Source organism: Capricornis sumatraensis, chromosome 10, assembly GCF_032405125.1.
Source record: "Capricornis sumatraensis isolate serow.1 chromosome 10, serow.2, whole genome shotgun sequence".
NCBI lineage: Eukaryota > Metazoa > Chordata > Mammalia > Artiodactyla > Bovidae > Capricornis > Capricornis sumatraensis.
This window is the reverse complement of record NC_091078.1, coordinates 10,511,231-10,536,587: the sequence shown is the minus strand read 5'-3', so window position 1 is coordinate 10,536,587 and position 25,357 is coordinate 10,511,231. Positions and strand designations below refer to the sequence as shown.

Here is a 25,357-nt window from a genome sequence, read left to right as displayed (position 1 = left end):
TATGGTCCTCCCATGACTCCCTGCTATTAGGGACTGGAGGCCCTCACGCCTCAGAGGCCACTCCCCGGCCCCCCCCAACCCTGACATCCTTGTTCACCTGCATCTCTCCCCCTTCTCTCCTGTTTGTTCCACACAAGGTCCTCTAACCCTCTCTAAGCCTCAGTTTCCTCATCTGTAAAATGGGGGAATAGCACCCATCTCATCAGGTCTTGGGAAGATTAAAGAGTATATTCTAGCTGCAGCTTGGAACACAGCACTGGGACCTGCTCAGCCCTGAGCAGGCATCAGCTGTCCTTGCTGCTCCGTCGTGGGTTTCCTTGTGCTTTGCTGGGCCCGTTCCTCTGGGGACACATCCTCCTGCTCCCCTGCCTCATAATCCTCCATCATAGCCCAAGTGTGTCCACGTGTTTCCCCATCTCACCTGCACCTGCACAGGGGTGCCTCTCCTCCCACACCAGCCCTGAATTGGCATACATGCAGAATGCCCACCTCCCTACCCCCAGCCTGAGAAATTCTGGCGCCAACAGCCACCCACCCTTCCCTGCACCCTCTCCTTGGTCCCCGGCATAGGGCTCCCTCACTGCTAAGAGAAGCTTGCAGCTTCAACCCTCATGTGTGTCCACTTTTCATTTGCCAACATCAGGTCCCCAAAGTTCCTGGGCAGTTCTGGAAGGCCCTGGGTCGGGGGAGGACAGATACCACCGTCCTGAGGGGGCTCAGGGCAGTAGCACCCAAAGCAGAGGAAACCCCCCACCCCCACCTTATTGGACCCAGGGCAGCCTTGCCACTGAGTCTCTAATGACTTCTGCCCCAGGGAGGCAGCCCAGCCCGTGGAGTGGGGTGCTCAGAGGTCAGCAACAGGACAGGAAGGCGAGCAAGGGCCAAGCAGTGGCTTCATGTTCTGAGCACAGGCCCCGGCTCCTGCTGTCCAGGCCACTATGAGCGTTGAAACAGAAATGGGTCCTCCGCTCTCCGCATGCCCCTGCCCCAAGGCGCCACTGAGCAGAGGGGGATCATCACCACCCATCCTCCCTCCTGACCCCACCCTGCACCCTGGGAGCAGTCCCCACAGCCCACCCACCTCCCTGGAATTAAGCCTCCAAGCATCAGTCCTGTCAGGGGCCGATAATCCTCTCAAAGCTTTGTGTGGTGTTATACCTTCTCTGAGAAAAAGGTTCAATGGCCTGGATGAGATCTTTGTCCTCGGGTTACACCCCCACCATGGAGGTTTCCTCCCAGGCTGTGGCTTCCTGATGAATGTGGGGGGCTTCCCGGGATGGGTCTGGCCACCCAGAGGCCGGATTCCCCAGATGCCTCCCTGACCTTAGACACCTATTGCCTGAAGCCTTGCTGGCACCCTACCCCGGGGGTCAGGAGCCTGTGACTCCCCTCTGCCGCTGAGTCGCCTCTTCTGTAAAATGGGGCCCCCTGACGGTACAGGCGTCCTGCCACGGCACTGCACTCACGCCCTCCACACATGTGCACTCACTCATGCATGCGCCCGTGCCCTCTCTGGGTTCTCTGTGAGGTTTGCACGGGAATGTTTTCTTTCTTCAAGTTCATGAAGTGCACATGCGCTCAGCCGTGTCTGACTCTGTGTGACCCCATGGACTGTAACCTGCCAGGCTTCTCTGTCCAGGGAATTCTCCAGGCAAGAATATTAGAGTGGGTTGCAGTGTCCTACTCCAGGGGATCTTCCCTAAACTCAAGGATCGAACCCACCTCCCCTGCGTTGGCAGGCAGATTCTTTGCCACTGCGCCTCGGGGGAAGCCTGTCCAGCTCATTCAGGTTCGTATGTTGTGCATCCAAGTAGGCAAAAAGTACACAGTAGTATGTTTTGAATGAATGAACGAACAAATGAAGAGCTGGCTCTCGGGTGGGCACTGTGGGGCATGTGAAGAGAGACAGGGGCTTCCTGCCCTCTGGGAGCTTAAAGTCCTCAAATGACGATGGCAGTGCTGGAAGGCACCAGGTGTGCAGGGCCGTATGTGAAGTGGGAGTGTGCCAGTTGCAGAAGAGTGTAAGATGGGATGCCGGAGAATGTTACATGGGTTTCACATCTGCATACATACGTCATGTACCCATGAGGTTGGACAGGCATGTGTCGTGTGGACACACGCGGGACACAAGTTTAATGACTATTGGATGAGTGTATATGATGTGGGTTTGTGTAGATTCGTGAACTTGGGGGATGTTGAGAGTGTCCATGATGTGGGAGGGGCACCTTGGGAGCTGCATGACATATGCGTGTAAGAATTAGCACGTCCTGTTCCCTTTGGGGCAGGCAGGTGCCCACCATGGTGGGCAGTGGCAGGGAGAGGCTGTGCAGCCAGCCCCTCCACTTAGCAGTTGTGTGAACTCAGGCGAGTTCCTGAAGCTTTGAGATACCTCAGCCTCCACGGAAACATGGTGGTCACAGCAATGACCTCCAGATGGCTGTGAGCACCACCCCCACATCCGTGCGCCTGGCACAGGGGATGCGTTTCATGAGTATTAGTTGTTATCATTATGCTGGGGTAGGAGGGCCGGTACCCGATCGGCCTGGGGGCCAGGACAAAGGCAGGCACTGTGTCTGGGCCTGTCCTGCCCCTTCTCCCGTGCAGGCACGCCCTCAGCCCACTCAAACCAGAGGGAAGACACAGTGTTCCGAGAGGGGGCCCGATCCAAGGCTCTAGGGATGTTCTTCCTCCCCAGACGCGGCTGAGGGCCTCGGGCTCTGCAGCCCTCTCCCTGCTCCACTCGGGGACTGGAGGAGGGGCCTGGGAAGGCCTGGAGCCGACCCCAGAAGTCACTTCCCATCCTCCGGTAGCTGACTGGACCCTCCCAGACCTTCAGGAAAGGCGTCTCATGGTTTCCTGGTGAAATCAGCCCTGGCTATCTACAGCTTCCTTCTGCCTGTCTCAGGGATGGCAGAAGAATTCTCTGTTGTCAGAGGTGCCTGCAGAGAGAGACTTTCAGATGGTCATTGTTTCAGAGCACAGTAGAGTCTGGAGACCATCGGGAAGTCACTCGCCTCTCGGGGGCTCTACTTTCCCATTCTGAAAAATGGGTGTTTGATTCCTGTCCTGCTTAGCACCGGGATGAGAGTCCAGGCTGAGTCTCCAAGCCCTCACTGCCCCATCTCTCGGTTGGCCTGGCTCCTTCTCAAGCAGCCCTGGCTTCTGCCCGTCAGCCTCGGCCTCCTGTCAGCGGCTCTGCGAGTTCACCTCAACCACTCTGGCCCTCTGGGGGGTTGTGCGGGGAGGGGGGACACTCCGGCCAGGAGGTCTTACCTTACACTTCCCACCCAGAGTCCTGACTCCAGGGTGCTAAGTAAACAGAGGTCAGACGTTGGCTCTGAGATTACAAGTGGGAGCAGGGAATAAAAACATCTGATGTTTCTAGAGTGCTTCAGGGTCCAGAAGGATGCTTCCACTTGTGTGGTGCCATCTCTCCCCTGGGACGGGGGATACAATTGCTGCCAACATTGGGCAGACACGGGGGCTGACGGTGGGCGGGGGTTGTCGCGTGGTACTGAGGCTCCAGCTCTGGCCTCCCACCTTCAGAGTGCGAGTCTTTGGCCCGCCAAAGACCTTCCTGTCCCTTTCCCTGACAGTGCCTGAAGGGTGGAGGGTCGAGACCATAGGATCCCAGGCTTGGTTAGGGGCTGAGAGGAGACCGTGACCCTACAAGGTAATCCGCCTGCTAGTCATCCAGCCTGCCCTGTGTGGACGTGCGGGTCTGCACATGTGTGCGTGCACGCACATTAACTCATGGCCCTTGGGGGTCCCTCTCCACTTAACTTCATTGTAGCTTAAATTCTCATTTTAGCCAACTTTGTTTTTAATGTTGAACAACTATCACTTGTTTGTATATACTTCAGAAGCGAGGTCCCAGGGGAGAAGCAGTCTGTTTTTTTAAGCTGAATCCTGGAAGTCCAATTAGGAATGATTGTTCCACTTCTAAGGTTTTTCCAGCGGCTGCCTGGTATGCCCTGCCGAGCTCCTAATTAGGCAGCCAGGGCACCCCAGTTCATGGCCCAGCCCGACTGGGAGGTGGCCTGTTTGAGGGCTGGGCCAGGGCAAGTTCAGGGCCTGAACCCGGCTCAGGAGGTCTTACAAGGGACAGGAAGGGTCTTGAACACTCAGGACGGGGAAGGCTTACTGCCCTCCATCCCAGGCCTCTCACCGCCTTTGAGGACAATACGCAAGGCTCAACAACAGAGTCGAGGCACCCTGGGTTGGAGAAAGCCACCTCGTCGGGTCAGGGTGGCCTTCTTACCCACACCGTCGAGTGGTATTCTTGCTCTAGGCATCACGAGGTCAGCTGTGATAGGGGCCCAGCCTGCCTGCCACCCTTTCACTGTTGATTCACTGAGCTGGTTCAAGCCAGCTGTGGGCCGCCACAATGCTGTGTCACAGTCTGTATGACACTCAGTACCGTGGGGCCCAGGAGAGGAGGGTCCAGCCGGGTGAACCCCAGACAGGCTTTCCTGGAGGGGGCGGGGGCAGAACCATGAAATACAGACAGTGGTTCAGACAGGTGTAGAGAACCAGGCGCCGCAAGGAGAGCTGGCCGAGGCAAGGGGCGTGGAGCCTGGAGGCTTTAGAAACCAAACACCTAATGCTTTTGGCCAGAGTCGTGGTTTTCCACACATTGCCTGATGGTCTCTTTTGCTGGGGAAGAGGAGCACGTAGTAGAAAATAAACATGCCCTCAGCCAAGCTCAGCCTGCAGCCTAGGGGTTTGTCGAGCTGCACACGCAGCTGGTGCCTGCTCGCTCCCTGTGGGGCGCTGGCCTCCAGCCTGGGCTGGCTGGGCCCTGTGGTGCCATGGAGTGCCCACAGCCGCCTGGGAGGCACTGCTACTTGCCCATCTCATGCCCGCTCCCTGCAGCCTCTGGGAGGTTCGGGTTTCTGCCCACCAGGTGGGTGGCGTCCCCCAACCCTACCCCGTTCTTCACAGCACACAACTCACAACACTGCCCTGGTCCTGCCACCTGAGCCCCCCAGGTGCCATCTGCCACCCTATTTCCAGGTGGCAGGTAGGCGGCCCTGGGGCAGGCGTGAGGAGAACGCAGGCAGATCCCAGATGGGGCAGGTGGTGCCTGGCCTGCTACTTGGCACCTGGATTGTCCCCACCTCCCTAGGAATGGATGAGAGCAGGGCTGGTGAAGTGTGGGTGTGTGGAAAGGGGTGCCCTCTCTCTTGGCATCTCTGCATACGTGAGCAGTAGGACCTGTCTGGCACCTCTGGAGCACCCGAATATCTGACCATCTCTGTCTCGAGCTTAGCCATTCCCTCGGCGTCCCTGCCTGCCTCCCTGTGTCTCTACTCACTTGTGTCTCTCCATCCACACCTTCCATATGTCTCTCACTGTCCCTGCATCTCTGTGTCCCTCTGTGTCTCTTAGTTCTGAGCTGGTGAGGGTGTCTTTGCCGTCAGAGCCGCCTCCCCCTGACAATGAGTTGCTCTGCTTAATTTCATTTTCCCGGGGCTCCAACTCACAGAAATAAACCCTCCCTCCCAACCCCTGCACTTTTTTGATTTAACAAGCCTGCTGGAAAACAATAGTGATTTCCGCATCGATCATAAACAGAAGTGATTACCATACAATTACAGCCTGAACCGGCAGCCTCCATGCAATCACTGAGCCGCATTGTAAATAGGAAGACAATTGCCTGCAGAATTACCCCCAAATTGGTTTAAGTGGCAACAAAAGAGTGTTGGCATTTTGGCATTTGGGGGAGGGGTGGTGGTGGGGGGAAATGCCAGTGGTCCTGGTGGCAGAGGGTCTCCACTGGTGTCCTCCTTGCCTTTGTGGAGGTTGCCTGGTAGGCAAGTTGCCCCCCCCACCTTCCCCCACCTTGTTATTTTTCCTTTAATTATTGCTCTTTGCTCATCTTGGCACCGTTTGTTACAAACTCATTTATACTAGTGTGTGAGTGGCTAAGTATACCTTCGACTGGGCCAGCAGAGATAGGTGAATCTGGTGGGAGAGGGTATTCAGGGGAGGCTTCCTCAAGCCCCCTGATTTTCCCTCTCCCGAGCCCCAGCTCGTCTCTGCCTCTTCCAGGTCACTGCATCCCTCCAGGCTCTTCTCCTGGCCTGGCTCCCACCTGGAGCCACGTGGGCTTCATCTCCCAGCCCAGTGGTGCTCTCCTGCCAGGAGCCTCCTGCCTTCCATCCAGAGCAGCCTACTCCCTCCTACAGCTGTAGCATGTCCCCTGTATCTTCCCCAGACACCCAGGCCAGCTGGGAGCCCCCGTGCCTGGCCCAGTGAGCCAGGGCAGCCCATTCCTGGGAGCCTGCCAACCACCCCCGTGGCAGGTTCCGGGAGGAGCTCACAAAGCAGGCCTCCATTGACCTGGGCCTGCCCCTTTCCAGCCTCTGGTTTTATGACGAGTTCTCTGCCGGCAGGCCATCTCTTGAATGTCTGGAGACTGGACTTCTGAGCTCCAGCTGTTTCTGCGGGGCGGAGGGGGGCGGGGGGCTTGTCTTCCCTTAGGGAGGTGATTTCTCTCCAGGGTCAGGCTGCTCTGAAGTTACCGAGAAAGCCTGCCCACTGGCATGCTTAGATTCTATCCTGGATTCTATCTGCAAATATCCAGGTTAGAAGTGTTTTTGCATGTTCTATCTGATCCTTACAAAAGGATTAGGGCGTGCTGGTGATTTTATTCTCATTTTTGATGGAGGTGTGATGTGGCCGGCGCCAGGTAACACAGACTACCAGTGAAGGGCGGGGTGTTCAGGTCCCTACTGGAGTGCTTGTTTCTGAAGGCTATCTCTCCAGCCTTCCCAGACCTACAGGATGCAGGCTAGGGGGCGACTCAGCCAGTCTCTGACCCGCTCTGAGAGCTCGGGCAGTACCAGTGATTCGAACAGGTCCCAGTGTGCCTACGCTTGCAGGTGCTGAGTTCTGCTCACACACCCATGAGGGCCCCTCATCCCCACTTCAGCCCTGTCAGGGATGGCCAGGCCCCCACTGAGGACACGTGACTCTCAGAGCTGGTGAAGCTGCTTGAGCCCATGTGTGCCAGCTTTCCAGTTTGTGCAAACTGACATCCTACAAAGCAGAAGGCAGCCCAGGGTCCCCAGGCTCCCCCTGGTCCACGTGTCATGGAGGCCCACTGTGTGGTTGTCCTCTTTCAGAGTCTCAGGAGGGGGCCCCATCTACAGTTGGTATATTTAAAAACCTTTTTTTTTTTTTTTGGTCATGCCTCACAACATGCAGGATCTTAGTTCCCCAACCAGGAATCGAACCTGTGCCCCCTGCTTTTAGGCACAGAGTCTTAACCACTGGACCTCCAGGGAAGTCCCTAGGGTTGGTGTATTTAGAACTCAAAGTTCTGTCAGCTGTCCTGGTGCTGCCCTGCACTGGGAGGGGCTGGGGCGACTCTGGGGTGCCCCTGTGTGCCTGGCACCCACCTTGGCACTGCCATTGAAGGGTCCAGTCCAGAGGGCAATCTGGTCAGCATGGCACCTGCCCACTGTGGTCCCTGCCTTCCCAGCTGATGTGCTCTCACATGCCCCGTCCCCGGGCCTTTGCTCCTGCTGCACGGCTGCTGGTTACCCACGTGTTCAGTGGGGAGACAGGGAGTTCAAAACCACAACCACCTGGACTCGAGCTGTGTCTGCCACATCACGCTTTGCGTCATCCTAACCTCTGAGTTTTGCTTCTTTTTCTTTAAAACGAGAGCGCCCACCCTGCTGGACAACTCGCCGGTAGAGGTGACCATGTTATCAGATAACCACTGCTGTTATCCTTGGCCTCAGAGAAGGAGCGGTCCAGCCTTCAGTGAGCATTTGTCATGTGCAGAGCTTAGGGCCGGGCATTTGAAGGCTGCCTGGTTTGGCCCTTCACCACAACCCTGAAAAAGCAGCTACTGCTGTATCTGCGATGTCCTACACAGGAGCCAGAGCCCCATGTGGCCGGTCACACTCAAATTCAATAAAGTAACATTAAATGCAGTATAAAACTCCACTCCTCAGGACAGCAGCCTTGTTCCAAACGCTTAATAGCCATGTGTGGCCCGTGGCCCCTCTTCTGAGATGGAACATTTCCATCACTGCAGGAGTTCTGTTGGACAGGCTGCCCTGTGTTGCCATTCCCTTTCGTGGGTGTGAAGTTGAGGACTAGATCAGTGGCAGGTCATACTCAGGGTCCCAGCTGGTGGAGTGGGAGCTGGGCTGCAAACCTGGGCCCCAGGTGCAGGACGTGTTGGGCTCTCCTCGGTTGCCAGCTCGCATACCTCCTCATGCACCCTCCATGGGCCCCTCCAGGCCAAGGAATGTGTCTCCTCTGCGCCCCAGTGCCCATCCCACGACCCAGCCTAGACTGGGCATCTGGGGCGGTGCTTGCCGAGAGGATGATGGAATGAATGACCGAGTGAGCACTGCCTGCTGAAACTTGGGGCATGCTTCACTCCCCTCCTGCAGAAGGACGTGCAGAGCCAGCTGCTGAGGAGTGATGGATGGCCCCTCTCCCGAGATAAATGTGGCAGTCAAGGTAATCGGATTGTGTGTGACGGTCTCATTTGTAGGCGAGGGTAGGAAGCGCCCAGCCATGCCTCGCCCCAGCCGCCCATATTAGTTTAATCAAATGCCCAGTATCTCAGTGACTGGGCCCCAGTGATGGATGATGTGAGCTTTGCTAAACGCTGTTGCCCTGTCAAGCCCAGCTTCTCAAGGCCCTGCCAGGCTCCAAGGCTCTCTCGTTTGTTTTTTCTTGCTTGGTTATCTCCTAGTGGGGCAAGGAGGAGGGGGCTAGGGCTCTTCCGTCTGTCTTAATTCTCTGGCTTTTCATGGAGGAGGAGGAAGTGGCTGGAGCTGGGTGATGAGTGAGATGGAGTCTCCTTCTGCCTCTTCTGAGAAGCCTTCCTGGGTGGCTGCAGGCAGTCTTGGGGAGCCTGACTCCCCAGAGCCCTTTAATCTAGGACTCGCCGTGCACTCTGCCTTCTGTCTTGTGCAGACACTCCCCTCCCCTGTGATAGCCTTTTCGCTCGTCTCGAGGGGTATACCAGAAGTTCTTCACTTTAATGTTGAAAAATTCTCAACTTTCCCTTATAGTTAGTGATTGTTGTATCCTCTTTGAGAGTCTTCCTTAGTCCTAGGATCATGAAGATATTTCATCTTCATGAAAGGAGTTTCTTCCGTATACCATCTTTCAGACAGTGTATTATTTTACTAATTTTTTTTTTTTGGTTTGTGGTGTGAGGTAGGGGTCAAGTTTCCAGTCTAGCCATTCTGGGCTCTATGTGCCCCAGACCAGGCTGAGTCCTCGGTTGAAACAAGGGATAGAGAAAGCACATTCCTGTCTCCTAGGAACAACGATCAGTTTGAGCTGAAACTTGTATTCTGAAAAAGGAGGCTGAGCTCAGCATGTATGACATGCCACCCTCTGGGTCGAGGTGGGGTCTGCCGCTGCAGACCCACGCCCGTGCCCGTGCAGGCGCTCCTGGTGACATTGATTGTCACCCGTGTGTCAGGTATTGTTCTAGGCACCGGGGGTGTGGCAGTGAATACAGCAACAGAAAAAAGGAAGACCTTTTGCTCCAGTGCAGGGAGTGGGGTATCAGATGAGACATGAAATTAAAAAAGTAGAAGGCAGTAGGTGCCACGGAGAAGGATTGAGCAGGGGAGGCTAATAGAGTCAGGTGGTGGCGTAGGTATTGCCACCTACAAGCTGGAAAGGTCAGGGAAGCCGGTAAGGGCTGAACCATGTGAATATCCAGGGCAGGAAACTTCCAGGCAGATGGTGTAAAGACCACGATACGTGTCAATGACGGAACAATTCTGGAAGGAAAACCAAAGCCACGAGCACGATTTCCCTGGTGGGAGGAACTGAGCTACAAGACTGGGGAGTTGGGACTGCGTTTTTTAGAACATATCTTGTTTCTACTTCTGTATATTTTTAATCACATGCACACACTACTTCTTCAAAAACTGCCATTGAAAGGTAAAGAAGGGAGGGAGTGTAAGTGTTAACAGCGAGGTGGAGCCATCAGATGTAATAGCAAAACTGTGGAGTTGAAGGCCGACAGGTGTGGGTCCTAATCCCTCTATCTGAAATGTCAGCTTTCTAAGGGGACTGTGTGTGCATTATTTAGGTAAATAAAAGGCATTTTATTAATTAAAAATAAGTAGATCTCACTTGATTGTTCTGGCCGGTTACTGTTGGGCAGGTTCAACCTCTCTGAGTGCCAGTTTCCTCCTGGAAAATAGGGGTAGTGATACTGCCATCACAGAATTGTTGGGAAAATGGATGGAGAAAAAGAGTGTGTCAAGTTTCTGCCTGGCCTGGACTTGACCTTCCCGAAGGCATGTCCCTGCATGACCTGGCCCTCTGCAGGGCAGAGGCAGAGACTCCTGTTCTCAGATTCTCCGAAAGCTGCAGGAAGGCCCGGGCTCTGCATTCCAGCTCACTCAGAGGCAGATGAATGTGCTCTGAACCCCGAGACCAAGGGCCATCCAAGACCCCGTGGAGGGCCCGTCAGAGCCCCCTCAGCTCGCACAGCAAGAGCCTGCTCTGCCGGGACCAGCTCGTCCTCTCCAGCTGGCCGTCTGGCTCCGACACCCCTCCCTGCTGCCTGTCTCCTCTCTGGGTGCTGTGTTCGTTTTTTTCATGGCTTCCCTCAGAGGCAGAAGGCGGAGTGCCGTTTCCTGCAGGGAGAGAGCAGGCGCTGGAGCAGGGAGGAGGGAGGGAGGCAGCACTGCTGGTGATTAAACACTGCAGAGGCCTAAACAAATGACGACGCCCTCCCCCAGCTGCTCTGGGAGAGAAGCAGGGAGCCGGCCTGAACTGCAGATGGCCCAGGCTGCCGTCAGCCCCCGCCTGCCTACTTGGAGCTGCCCTGAGGGCTGTTTCCTGGGAGCTGAGCCCTGCAGGAGTCAGCTCAGTCCTGATGGCCCCCAGGAGGCAAGCCCCCAGGCAGGGAGGTCTCAGGGCCGCACAGATAACACGCCAATGAGTGGTGGAGGGGAGGCAGCTGTATCAGTAGTTACCTCTTAAATCGTCGCCCTGAGTGAGATGGTGTGTGCAAAGTGGCCAGGACAGCGCCCGGTCTGAATCAAGTTCTCGGTCCACAGAAGCCACTGTCAAGGTTGCCCTGTTGGGCTTCCCTGGCAGTCTGATGTTCAAGACTCCGAGCTCCCACTGCAGGGTATGCAGGTTTAATCCCTTGTCAGGGAACTAAGATCCCGCATGCCTTGCGGCCAAGTAGATATGACCTAGCTTGGCCAGTTACACCTTCCGAAGGGCTGGGTGAGACAGGTTGGCATACAGGTGAGGAGACTGAGGTATGTGCACATCTGCTAGGGTGTTGCCCAGGAGCACACCGCTCACAGAAAACCCAGGCCCACCCACTTCTGACTGCCCAGTTTTCTTTCTCCTGGCCTGATGCCTAGAAGAGTCCAGGGTCAAACCTCCAGAGCCTTGAACACAACGATCAGGGGGAATCAGCAGCGCAGTCAGAGGCCATCTGTCAGTCATTCAGTCCTCCCGGCCAGAGAGCTTGTGTGAAGGGCAGCAGGAGGAATGCCCTCCCCTTACCCAGCCCCTGCTCATGCAGAAAATGGCAACTGAGCTTAACCATCAGTCTAGAGCAGTGGTTCTCAAACTGGGGTCCCCAGCCCAGCAGCCTCAGTATCACCTGAGAACTGGTTAGAGATGCAGATTCTTAAATTCCACCCTGGACCCACTGAATGAGAAACCCCACTGAGAGTGAGACCCAACGCTCTGGGTTTGAACAAGCCTTCCAGATGCTTCTGATGCACAGGCAGGACCAAGAACCGCTGGCCTGGAAACCCCGGAGCTCCAGTCCTGCCAGGGGACCTCACCATCCAGGCCACACTTAACTACCTAGACATCACCAGGTGTGCTACACCCCGAGTGACAGGTGCAGCCAGGAAGTGCTCGATGTAAATGGAATTCTTATAAATGAATCTTATTTTCATTGCGATGAGGCAGCTGGATATTTAAAGAAACCTCACAGAGAATCATTTCATCACATAAAGGAGCTTCTGCAAGGAGAAAACTCCTCTCTCGTTTCCTGCCCCGCTTCCCCCAAAGTGTTCTGTAAATTCTGTCTCTATGTCAGGTTTTCTTCGAATGGTGTGTACCTACACATAAATAAAAGAAGCAGACAGCATGCTATAAGAATGGCAGATAGTCTCCAAAATACATCAGGAACCCCTGCCTTTTCGAAGGAGGGCCCCGTGGAACAAATGGAAGCCAGTTCGGTGTTTGGGGGCAGTTGGGTCATCCACTGCCAACCTCTGCTGAGCACCTGGAGGGGGTCGTGATAGCCAGGCATGGGTGGTTTCCAGGGTTCCAGCAAATACCCACACTCAGGGGTTCTCAGAAAAAGAGTGGAGTGGCCAATTAGGAAGCTAAGACATAGACACTTTGAAATGTGCAGGCAGTTGGCTGCCCTTGCTGGATAAGGGGTTAAGAGAAAACCCTGCTACACAGTTCTGGATAGGGAACCCACTGGAAGGTTGTCATCTCCCATAGTGCGGGGTCAGGAAGTAGCATCTGACTGTGCCACCGAATGCCACCTATGGGGCCAGGTCAGGTAGCCTTGAGCTGATTTCCAGAGTAACTACAGCTGGAGCAGCCTGTCCCCCCTCTAAGCCATCTGCCCAGTGCTTGGGCCTCCCCCTCACAAGCCTGGAGCTGGGAGCAGCAGGTAGGGACCACTGCCTGCATTTCTTGCACCAGGAACTTGACATCCTTTGAGGTTAGCCAGGTAACATTCAGGGGAACAAGGGAGTGGGGTGGGGTCCAAATAGTTGGAGGCAGGAGAGCTGGAGGTCTGGTGAGCGGCTTTTTCCAGAATCTGCTCTTTTTGAAAGAGCAGTGAGTGACCTGAACCCAGCTCCCAGTGATCAAGGATCACCAGCAAAGTGCCGCCTGCCCCCACATCTCTGCCCTGCCCCTGCCACCACACCGTAGGTCCCCTTGGCCACTCTTCAGGGCTGGAGGTTTTCCAGGTGGTTTCTTTATAGAAACCCTGAGGCTCTGAAACAAGGCGGTCGACCCTGGCTTTATGAGCCCAGACTGGGTGCAAGGAAACTGCCATTTGAGGGTCCTTGGGTCTGTCACTGGCTCCTGGCTCCCACAGGAAGAGCCAAGGGCCCGAGATTAGACAAGGGGGCCGGAGCAGATGGAGAGAGCACTCAGACTCACAGCCTTCTGGCCCTCTGCAAAGGTGGGCCAGACTCACGGCCTTCTGGCCCTCTGCAAAGGTGGGCCAGACTCACGGCCTTCTGGCCCTCTGCAAAGGTGGGCCAGACTCACGGCCTTCTGGCCCTCTGCAAAGGTGGGCCAGACTCACGGCCTTCTGGCCCTCTGCAAAGGTGGGCTGTGTGTTTGGTCTCAGGGGTCTGATTGGCCAAGACTTGGCCCCGCATCAACCTCTCCGTCTTAAACTGGGAGCAGGAAGATGCAGCCAAATGGAGTACACAGCTGGGAGGCCTCAGGAAAGTGAAGTGCCCAGGGAAGAAGTTGATTCCTGTGTCCTCTCCATACCCTCGGGCTCCTTGAGGGGGGAGCAACAGCAGCAGTGTTTAACCCCCAGGAGAAACTGCCCATGGAGTAGAGGACAGCTGCCCAGGTGGCCAGCAGGAGTGAGGGGCGTGGTCTCTGCCAGTAGTCAGGTGGGCGTGGCTCCCGTCTTGTCTCGCAGATGCCCTGGGAGTGTCACCCTGGGGCTGGGGGCTTGGGCAGACCGTCCTCGCCACCCTGGGCCTCTGGATCTCCTCCATCCTGCTCTAGGCTACTTCAGAATGAGATGGAGGTGGGGAGACTCTTGGCTCTCAGCTCACACCACTCCCCAGCCCCCATGGATATTCTGGCCCATGCTTGGGGAGCCAGAGAGGTCTGTCCTGGTGGAACTTAGGTTCTCCTGGAATCTGGGGTCAAGTACACAGAGGCCTCCTGGCCTCGGTCCATTGTGGAGGTGGCTCAGGGCACCTCCCCTCCTCAGAACACTTCCGTTGCTACTAACGCTGCGTAGTTTTCAGCTGAGATGGTCTAGATCGCCACACTCAGCCCACCAGCAGCAAACATCCCAGGTAAGACGAGGGAATCCTGCCTGGCCTGCCCCAAGCGCAGGTGTGTCCAAGCCAGGTTAGCTAGCTTCTCTGTGACCCCTTATCTCTAAGATGGGAGCTGTGACTTACCCACCATCAGGTGGCTTATAAAAGTCCAAGGGGGGCAAAGGTGTGTGGGCAGTGCCCCTGCGGGGTTCTGTACATGGCAGCGCCCTACCAGCTGTTCTCAGCAAACAGCAATGCTTCCTCGGCTGTTGCCCTGTCCAGGCCCGTCCCTCAGCCTGGTAGGTCTGCAGGGCACCCCCGAGAAGAAAGGTGCGTTGTCTTTCTGATGAAACCCTCTACCCCACCTTGAGCTTGTTTCAGGTGTCTTTCCAGTTGAATCTGAGTTATTCACAAGGCCCAGAGGATAGTGTGAGGTGGACAAGGAATTTTCCAGGATGGGATTTTCCTAAAGTTCACGGACAGGCTCGACCTGTCTGACTTCTCTTGGGTCCCAGAACCTCCTCCTCCATGGGGCTGAGGGCCAGCAGAACTGGTTTGGAAATCAGCTGTCTGCAGCTCCAGATCCCCGAGAGTTCCGTTCCCAGGGTGAGTTCACAGGCTTGGAGACTCCCTGCTCCTGCCAGCCCAGGCAGCCCATGGGGAGAGGGGGTGGGAACGTTGGTGGAGCCTTCCCGAGGGAGGGACAGCCCAGAGGCCCTCTCCTGCCTGCCTGGACCACAAGGACTGCAGGTGGCAGGATCTGCCCGGGGAAGCAGGCTGGGCTGGGTGGGCCGGGCCACAGGCCTCTCTGCAAATCCTGGGACCGGGCACCACCCCCCTGGTTGATCTCCCTGCATGTGGGGCCCGAGTGTGGGTGGGTGAGAGGCAGCCAGGAAGAGCTGGAGAGGAACGGGGTCACTCACAGCCAAAGGGCCAGTCGTCGAACCTTTCTTGTTTTGACTTTCTTTCCCACAGTTATGGGAGATGACAGAGCTGGCCGCAAAGTGTGGGAATGATCTAGAAATGCCAGAAGCAGTTGAAACTCAGGACAGTGCGGTGCTGCTGGTGCCAGCGTGATGATGCAGCCATTCTGCAGGAGAGCAGGGCTTTCCCTCAAGGAAAACATCTCTGGTTTTATGTTCTAGGGGTCAGCTGTCGGGGTCACCCAAGTTCAACCTGCAAGCTCCCAGGGAATGACATTTCCTGTAACCACGGGGAGGTTCTCACCCGTCCGAAGTCCCAGTTGCTGAGGCTGTCTAGTCCTTCCCGCCCGCCTGCCCACCCACCCACATCCCCGGGCCCTGTCACACCTGCATCCTGTTGCACACTGGCGTTTGCAGGGCCAAGCGGAGGGGATCAGGAGGGGTCCTCTGGGGACAGGGCTGATTCGTGGGGGACAGATTTCAGAAAGCACAGGCTCTTACCTTTCTTTTACATAAGGCCCAGAGAGGGAAGGAAGTTACCCGAGGTCACACTGGAAGCTGGTAGCAGACCAGGGACAGTGCACTGGGGTGGTGCCGAATCTTGGGAGTGGGAGGTGGGTGGGAGGCCTCTCCCGGGGATGTACCTTCTCTCAGATAGGTGACATCATTGACTTGTGGGGGTGAAAGGGAAAGCATCCAAGACCAGCCGTGGAGGTGCTGCTTGGATCACCTCTCGGGCCTCAATTTCTGCTCCATAAAACACGGACAATCTCATCCTTGGCTAGCCCCTCACTGGGCATCGTGAGGCTGCAGTGAGGCAGAGGGCGCCAGTCGGTTGGGAAAGCAAAAGGCCTGTTCGTGTGCCGTTCCGTGATCCCATTACGTCCTCCCCATCCATGGTGCGGTGTTCTCACCCCATTTCACAGATACACACGTGGCCCCCGGCTGCCCACTGGGTCAGTGGCCACACAGAACAGACGCCTGAGTTCCTGAGGTCAGACAACCACAGCCCCCAGCCCTGAGTCACGGCCCCTGGCCCTGAGGTTCCGTGGTCACATGTATTTTGTGCCATTTCCTGGGAGGAGATGGTCCAAGAGAACTGGCAGGGAGGGGGCCTTTTCTCTGTTTCTGGGGCACCCAGAAATGGTGGGCCCACAGAGGAGGACAGGCAGATACTTCTGGGGACAGGTTTCTTCTCAGGGGTCATGGATCAGAGCAGGAGTCCTGAACTTGGCTCCCATCCCGCCTCTTGCTGGACACACAGGGACCTAGGGACTGAGGAGGGCCTGAGGGTCTGCCCGCCGCCCAGGCGCTTTGCAGGCAGGAGCCCACCCAGATTAGCCCCCTGCACTGCATAGCCTCAGCTGAGTCAGAGTGAGTGGCTACTGGGACTTAATTCCATGGGGGCCCTGGTCTGCCGAATTCAGAGTGTCTGGCAGAGAAAAACATTGGATGTGGTTCCCACTGGGTGCTAGGGAACAGCACCACCCAGAGCACACCCAGTGTGAAGAAAGTAACGTAAGACTGGGTCCAGGGCACATAAGCCCTCTTTGTAATCCTCCTGGAGATGGGTGACAGAAATTGTATTTTATTTGAGCTACAGTATGTGGATGGGGAGACAGAGAAACCTCTTAATAACAACAGAAACAGTAACAGTTTATTCTTACCGTCCTTCATATATGCTCAGCATCGCACGCGTATGTGTGTCATAAGTCGCTTCAGCCGTGTCCAAATCTTTGTAGCCCGCCAGGCTCCTCTGTCCATGGGATTCTCCAGGCAAGAGGACTGGGATGGGTTGCCACAGCCTCCTCCAGGGGATCTTCCCAACCCAGGGATCGAACCCTCGTCCCCTGTGGCTCCTGTACCGCAGGTGGATTCTTTACCACTGAGTCGCTGGGGAAGCGTGCTCAGCATCACGCTAGCATTTTGTGTGTATCGGCTTGTTTAATCCTCATGATGGCTTCGGAGGTAGGTGATATTTATCATCCCCACTTTACCAAAAGGGGAACGAGAGCGCAGAGAGGTTAAGTAACTTGCCCATGGTCGCACAACTGCTAAGTGGCTGAGCTGGCCTGGCTGGAGTCTGTGCTCTTAGCCACTCTGCCGTCTAAAAGCAAGAGAGAGCACTTCACAGCTTCCAGTTTCCAGCTGAGACTTTAGCTTAAGAGTTGCCATCTTGCACATGTGGTTTAAATCTCAGGCCCTTCCTTCATCTTAGGGCCCCTCACACCAGGCCTGTGAGGAGAGCTTCCTCTTATTGACACCCCAGTTTACAGATGAGATGGAGAGCCCAGCCCAGGCCGCCATCATCATCTCAGCAGCCCCCTTCACCCATCCCTCTTGGGGTCTCACTGTCCTTCCTTTTCTCTGCCCGGATCTGCAGAGTAGAAGAACCCTGGTCCCCAGGCACAAGCAGGAGTCCTCAATGGTTTTCACCTTCCCAAGCTTCCTTGGGCAGTGGCTCTCGGGCAGGACCCCATGTTTTGGGAGGTAAAAGAAGGTCAGAGGGTAGGAGGGTGTGGCCTGGGTCTAGGAGGCAGAAGGAGGAGCAGCAGCAGCATCTCCAGGGAGCCTGGGGTGAGATGCTCCAGGAAGTCCCTTTGTCATCCTGGGTGTGACGGACGCATCAGCGTGAACACCAGTGCCCACAGCTGGCTCTTCTGCGTTAACGAGAGGCTGTTGTTTCTGTCATCCGCTTACCTTTCACTCCCTAATTTGGAGTGGTCTGCTGATGGGGTGTGCATGTCACAATCAGGTGTCACTTGACTTGGTGGTCCAGCAGCAACCTGGACACATGATGAGTCAGATTGCCTTCAGGCCTGGTGCTCCTGGAGCTGGGTCCCTGACCCTGAGGAGTGGGGAGCTGCTGGCAGGCTGAAAAGCTGTAGGATGCCAGGTCACGTGTATGCGCCTGATCAACTGGGTCTCAGATGCAGTGAGTCCAGTGTGTGTCTGTCTCGCCTGTCTCCTGCCCACTGGGTAATTAGATGCAATACATTTTAATCTGTTAGTTGTGTGTTGGCTTTATAGCCTGCGCTGGGTGCCAGGGTTGCAGAAGCAAAGCCCTGGAATCCCATCCTGGCCCTCGGGGTTCACACTCTCACTGTAGAACACCCCACCCCCCAACTTTCCCCGGGGTAGCCTGACTCTCAGTGAAATCAGCATGTTTTCTGGGCCTCTGCCGTCTCCCAGGCCCTGTGCAGCTTCTGGGGACACAGACTGGAAAGAGGTGAACCGCATACATTTGTGGAAAAATTCCTCTGGCCGCCTTGTAGCGTGTGGGTTGGCAGGAGGCGGGACTGGAGACTGAGATAAATGATAGAATGCACTTGTCATCATTCAGGAGAGAAAGGACGGCGCTGCAGAAGGTGATTGGAACAGGCAAGAAGCAGAGGCGACAGACTGCAAAGATAATCAGGCTGCCGTGACCCAAGGGTGGGGCGGGGTGGGGTGCCCGTCTTCCTGGGGTGGCTTGAGGTGATCCTGGGGAATTCGAGTGGATCCGGGAACAGGAACTCAGTTGTGGCAGGGAGGAGAGGCGGGGAGGAGCGCAGCATGGAGAACTGGTTCTTCTGCCCTGGCTCACCAGGCATGGCCCGTGGCCAGGCTTCCCTGCTGGGAGAGGGACCACTGAGCTCCTGCTGCTACTTCAGAGGGTCTTGTGTGCATGTAGTAAGCTAATGTATGGAAGGGTTTTGAAAATGTATCATTAGTATATTTCATTGAACAGTGAACTCCGTTTGTGTGTTCCCAGGGGCCCTTTCTGCCACACTCTGACTCTTCCTCTCTAGCCCCCCCAAAAGCACGATTTGAGGGGCTGCTGCCTGGCAGATATGCCTCCTGGGCACCCCGAGCCCTGCCTCATCCTTGAGCCTCAGAAGCCCTCCTTCTCACACACTCAAACACTCAGAGTTCCTCTGTTCTCCAGCAGCCTTTTAGCCGCTAAGATGCTCTTTGATACTTAATACGCCTTTGTTTCATTTTGCGTGTAGCTTCCTTAGGCTGCAGCACATTTGATAATTCTCCTGCTCGGCCCGCACACCCAGGTCTCTGCACCCTCCTCCTCAGACGGCCTTTCATCCTCCCTACACCCCCACAGCTGCTCCCATCCCTTCCCCATTCCCAGACCTCACCAGGACTGAACATCCCGGCCTCTCACTATCTGAATATCCCTCTGCTTGCCTTCATAGGGAACAAACACCTTTTGTGTGTGTGTGTGTGTGTGTGTGTGTGTGTGTGTGTGTGGCCACATGAGTGCCTATGGTTTCTGGCTCCTTTTAAGCCCAAGCCTTGCCTGGCAAGGGGCAGTTTTTTGGCATGTGCCCAGGCGAGCTCATCTGCCCCTTTGATGCTCTGACTCCCAGACCCCAGCCTCTGCCTCCCTTCCACCCACAAGTGACTCATTGTCTGCCGGTCACTCTGCTGGTCTGGAGATTACAGCTCCACCCTCCCTACCTGGAGCCCCGACGGTTCCCAGACCCAGCCATGCAGCCCCTTCCTTCTGCCGCCTCTCCCAGGTAAGACTGGCAGCCCCACGCTAGTTCATCGGATCAGCCCAGCCTGGGCATCTCTTCTGCTGGGAGCTGCAGGCAGAGGCAAACACAGGGCCTGTCACTGTTTCCAGGCAGGCCGCATCTCAGACAGGCCTGGACTAAGATGCCCCAGAACTTCGCTCCAGACCTCCCCTCATGTCTACATCTGGTTTCCTTTTACTTGTCTCTAAGGGACACCGTGGGGGCTGCCAGCTGCAGGGGCAGAAGCCAGGGAGCTCTTGGGGAGCAGATACCAGGAACTGGGCTCTCCCCCAGTGCCCATCCTCAGATCTGCAACTTTGTGTCCTTTGTGGTTCTCAGACCCCATATTCATGCCCACTTCTCTTCCATAGACGTCTGTGCCACCGCACCACAGCACCCTCTGGTGCAGGGGCCCCTAGACACATCTACTGGGTCCCAGGAATGGGAGACAGCCCCCTTGGTCGCACACACCACTGTTTGATGTACCACTGGGAAAGGGAAACACACCACCAGTCACACCGTGCTGCGGCCTCGACTAAGACACGTGCTGCCGGCAGATGGCTTAGCTGTTTAAGCCCATGGGGCCCTGGTGCCCCTTGTGGCTTCCTGGGTGAGCTGTAGAGGCACATGCAGGCGCTGGGAGTGTGAAAGGGCAACCTGTCTGTCTTCGCCCTGGCTGGAATCCCCTTTCTCTTCCACTGACCCCCTGGGGCTGCTGCTGTATGGTCAGAGGTGGACAGAGACACCAACGCCCGTCCTGTTGGTTGCTTGTCTACCTACCAAGGTCAGTAATACTGATCATCTTTGTAGCAAACATGCACAGAGCACCTACTCGGTGCCTGATGCTGTCCCTTCACTGCGTGGTGGTATAGCTCAGCACCTGACCAGCACTCTGACAGCTGGTTTGTGAGACAGGGAGTAGAATTACCGCTACCGCCGTTTAGAAATGAGAGAGCTGAGGCACAGGAACATAGGTGACTTGCTCAAGGTCTCACATGGGTGGTAGAGACCGAGCTGGGATGATTGTGGAGTCCATACCTCACCAGCTATCCAGGTGCCGTGTGAAGGCAGAGGTGGGGGCGCAATCAAGCGGTCATTTTTTGGGGACTGTTGTGAGTTACAGGGTCACTTGGGCCTCCACCAACCCTCCTTCTCTTTCGGCTTCCACTTGGATGTTCCTCCGACCCTCTCTCTCTTTTGGTTGACTAACAGCACTGATTTACAGCTTACGTCCACTCTCTGAGGTGGGCAGCTCCTATAAAAATCCATTTCACAGATGGGGAAACTGAGTTCCAAGCAGTGAAGCAGCCAGTGTGAAATCTCCCAGCTAGAGAGCGTCAGGGCACAGTTCAAGCCGGGTCTGTGGAACCCCAGAGCCAGGACACTTAGTCGTCACGTCCACGGCCTGCTCACCATTGTCCCCTCTCCGCCCTCTCCTGGGATTGTTGTAGACATTGGTGTCACCTCATCAGAGAGGCATGCTCCACTCAGCCGTGTACAGACAGCCCAGATCCAGGCATACCCACAGACGCACACCCAGACATTCACCCTGCCAGGCTGTCTTTCTGTCCTTGTATAATCCCCTGCCTGCCTCTGTCTGTCCTCCTGAGTCTCTGGTTTTGTGGCTGCAAATCCCCATGTGTTATCACTAACCAGCATTTGCCTCAGAATGGCTTGTGTTGGCTTGCACCATGATGAGAGCCTGCCCTGTGTCTCTCCAGACTGCGTCTGCCCGCGTGGCCTCTGCCAGCTGGCCGCTGAGGCCGAGGGGGTGCCGGGTGGTGCCTCCCTCGCTCCCAGTCCTTTCCGTCTTGGTTGTAGGAATGCGGCTGTCCTGGCATCTGTGTTGAGTCGGGGCCGCCTAATACCCACATCGCATCTGCTCACAGCATCCCAGGCCCCTCCACACCACTCCCTTTATTCTCTACGGAAAACCACTCGGCTAGCAATAGGAAGACAAGGGCCGTCCTTGACCACATGGGAGAGTGGCTTGTGACATTGGAGGAAAGCTCCGAATGCCCCCCGAGGTGCCCCCAGCCCCTCCCATGGCTCGGTGGCCCCCCCAGGAGGAGCACGGGCCAGGAGGGGCAGCCATGGGCAGGGCAGGCAGCAGGCGGCACCATCTGCAGCCATCCTTTGTGCTGGCAGCCGAGCGGCCCCTCCATTGCTGTGATCCGCTGGGCCTCGTGCTTGGCGTGCAAATGAGGTTCCAGATGCCCAGTGCCCCCCCGCACAAGAAGCGGTAACTAGGGGCCTGGGAGAAGAATGGAGCAATCTGGAAATTCATTTCTGTTTGTTCCAGCCTCGATGAATAGGCCGCTTCCCACTCCAGCTGTGGCAGATGTTTGCCGGGCACCCGCGTCAGGGGCGTTTTGCCGTGGTTTCTGGGCAGACAAAAGCCAGGGTGGGGGCCTCTCCTCTCTGGCACCCTCCTCCCTGAGCAGGTGGTGGCCTGGTGAGGCCCCCAGAGTGGGCAGGATGCAGCTCTTAGACAGAGCTCGGCCACTGATCCCCTCTCCTGGAGGGAGAAACAGGTGCCCAGTTGGGAAGGGCACAGATTGTATGTCAACCTTGCTTGCCTCTTTGAGCATCTTTGCCCACCGCACAGGCCAGGCAAAAATACTCAGTGATGCTGGTGGGACCCCTCACCATCCCACCCCCATCCCCACAAGAACCACCACCCTTCCTTCGCCCTTCGGTCCCCAGCAGGCCCCTGGGAGCGTGAGCACCTCCCTCCAAGCCAGCACTCAGCACGGCTGGATGGACAGTGTTCTGCTGGTCCTAAAAGCTGCCTCCTGGCCCCTGCCCACCCGGTGGGGGGCAAGAAAGAGCCTGCTGCCCCTCGAGATGCCGGGCCCCACTCTCTACACTGCTGATAGAGCCTCCCTGGGCCAGGGGCCCAGCCTGCCTCTCCGGGCCTTGGGCTACCAGGGGAGCCCATCCGAGGTCTGGGTGGTTTGAACTGGCAGCCCTGTGCCATCCCTCCTGGGCCTTGTGTATCTGTGCTTCTTCCCCCATCGCACGCTGAACACGGTAAAGGGTGTGACTCAGAAGAAGCAGGAGGAGTTTCTCATTGAGCCAGGGCGCTGGAGACCGTGGCCGCCTGGTTTGGGCCCCCCCCCCTTTTTTTTTTAATTTATTTGGCTGTGTTGGGTCTTAGTTGCCCTGTGACATGTGGGATCTTAGTTCCCTGACCAGGGATCAAACCCACATCCTCTGCAGTGGCAGGCGGAGCTTTTAACCATTGGACCACCAGGGAAGTCCCAGTTTGGGCCTTTTGAAGAGTTTCATCTTCTCCCCCACACTCTGGTTCAGCCTTGGGCTCCACCCACCAGGATAGACAGCAGGGGCACCATCTGTGTGTCTGCCCCTCCCCGCAGTGGTTGCTATAAGCGGGTGACTTCCTCTGCCTGAGCCTCAGTCCGCTTATCTGTAGAATGGGGAGAACAGCTGATACCGTGGATCACAGGGGATGGATTAAAAAAGACACACAAGTGTGTTGCACAGTGCTCAGATGGCAGACCCTGGAGATGAGCTAGTGGGCTCTGTGCCCTGTCCTGCCTCAGAAGGCTCCTGACCCCCTGACAGAGCCAACTCCTCAGAACAATAATTAGTCTGACGGCAGGAGTGGGGCATTGTCTGGGCTGTGATCAACCCATTTTGCTGCCGCAGTCTCCACAATTTCCCCTTCTGCCCCTGACCACAGCCCTGGAGGAAAGACAGGGCGTGAGTCATGACTCCTCTTTCCCTGCCAGCAAACCGAGGCCCAGAGAGGGTCTGTGAGTTCCTTGGGATCACACAGCGAGGTGGTGACAACCCAGCCTTCCTGACTTCTGACTCCTTCCTCAAACCTCAGCTTTTGGACTGGCCAGAAACACTGACCTTGAGGGTGCTTCTGGCCTCTAGTGGCCTCACTGGCACAGTTCAGGATGGAGAGTTCTCTCATCCCCCAACACCTAGCTTATTTTGGTAGCGTTTCCTAGTTTCTGAGGCCTCCCCAAGCCTGGATGTGAAGGGTTCTCCTGTGCTCCTGCCTTTGGTGCCCCCGGCAGACTCTGGCTCGGCCCCTGCCCCACCCCTGGGCCATCCTGTGCCCTGGAAATCCTTTGTCCTTTCAAGCGTCTGTGCCCAGTAGCACAGGGACCCATCACAGGTTTGCCCGGAAGGTGGGTGTACCTGTGTTCTTCCGGGCACTTTGTGGGAAGGAGAACTCTGTAAACACTCCTGGGAACAGCAACAGGTTCTAGGAAGGATCCAGATTTTGTTTAAACCTTGTGATTTTGGGGTCCCACTCATGGGGAGGAAGCCATGTTGAGCTGACTGTCCAGAGTCCGAGGGTGTGGGCCTCACTGAGATGTGTGGCGGCAGCCAGCAGTTCCTAACCTGGGCACACGCCGGTCTGTGCCTGGCCTCCGGCCTCTCTTTGGCCCTGCCTCTGCGGTCCTCTCCGTCTTGACTCTCCCCTCTTTGCCGTTACACTCTGCCCTCCTCTGATCTCCTTCAGCAACAGCAGCTTTTCGGTCCTCTTTCCTTCAGATGTTTATCCCACTTATACAGGCAAGAATACTGAGAAGGCTAAAATACCGGTGTCGAGGTGGGGGCAAAGCCTGCGTGGGGAGTCCCCAGCCTGGGTGGGCGAGATGGGCCAGGCGCAGCAAGGCGCAGTGGCCAGTCACAAGCTCGCTGACCATCCTGTCCTTCCTTGCAGCCCTGCTGTCCTCCTGGTGCGAGGAGCTCGGCCGCCTGCTGCTGCTCCGACATCAGAAGAGCCGCCAGAGCGACCCCCCCGGGAAACTCCCCATGCAGCCCCCCCTCAACTCCATGAGCTCCATGAAACCCACTCTGTCGCACAGGTGAGTGGGCATGCGCCACCCGGGGTGGGGCCAGGCGCTGCTTGGGTGGGTGCTGGACAGCCACCCCTCGGGCCCCCAGGTCTTGGACATGTCCCCAGGTGAGACAACTGGGGTGGGACCCCTGAATAGTCAGGAGGGCAGTACATTTTCTAAAATCCAGGTGTCGTATTTTAAATCCTCATGGGTGAGTGCTATTTGTCCCCCATCAAAACAGAAGTTGAAAGTGCCATCTTATCCAGCCTGACTGCTTGATCCCTTCGGTGGAGAGCTGTCTCTCCTTTAGGTTCTGGACTTTCGGTAGAAAGTTAGCATCCCTAAACCCAGAGCCTTCCCTGTTTCCTGAGCAGAATCATAGGCAGGGCTGGAAGGCATTCAGGAAGGTCACTGGGCTGAAGGTCAAGGCCCAGGCCACCCAGGCAGGAGTCAAGGGAGGCTGGGCCTTCCACACAGGGCCAGGGCCATGGAAACCCAGCATCACAGGTGATACGGGGCCTGCCAGAGGCGCCAGGCACTGAGGAACTGGCCAGTCTGCCCTCCACCAACCCCAGAGGGAGCACGTGGTCAGGACCTGCCAGCATCCTGGTTAATTAGCTCGCAGGCCCCTCGCTGAGCAGGGCTGTTCTCTCGGAGCGCTCCGCAGGCTGACCCTGGAACAGCAGGGCCTGCTGCGCTGTCCACTCTCCCAGTGTGAGTCCCTGCTGACCGCAGGGAGGGGCGTTCGAAGTCGGCGCTCCACACTCATTACCCGGCCTGACCGCAGCACCTGCAGCCCAGAGTGCGCTGCAGGAGACCCGGGTCACACCACCAGGGCGCTGCCGGGAAGTCGGGTACTGGCCATGCTCATAAATCGAATTAGAGGCAAGTGATTCTTGGAGCCAAAAGGGGCGCTTAGAGCTCCTCGGCTCCAGCACCTGCTCGGGCAGGATGGGGGTTGGGTCCCTGCCTCCCTCCAAAGCGCTTTTCCCCACGTAGCCCCCCCACCCCTTCTCAGGGTCACTCCCTCATTGCACCCTCCGTCTGACAACTCAGACGCTTAGAGCAGCCCCCTT

General features: G+C 56.6%; 1 protein-coding gene across 2 annotated transcripts in view; it reads left to right on the top strand.

Moving 5' to 3' along the window:
* ZMIZ1 (zinc finger MIZ-type containing 1) overlaps window positions 1-25,357 on the top strand; it is a 148,262-nt gene that overhangs the window by 88,220 nt on the left and 34,685 nt on the right. For both annotated transcript variants that reach the window (XM_068981604.1, XM_068981603.1), the window contains exon 5: window positions 24,164-24,308. In XM_068981604.1, the coding sequence (XP_068837705.1) occupies window positions 24,164-24,308 (145 nt within the window). The remainder of the gene's footprint in view (window positions 1-24,163; window positions 24,309-25,357) is intronic.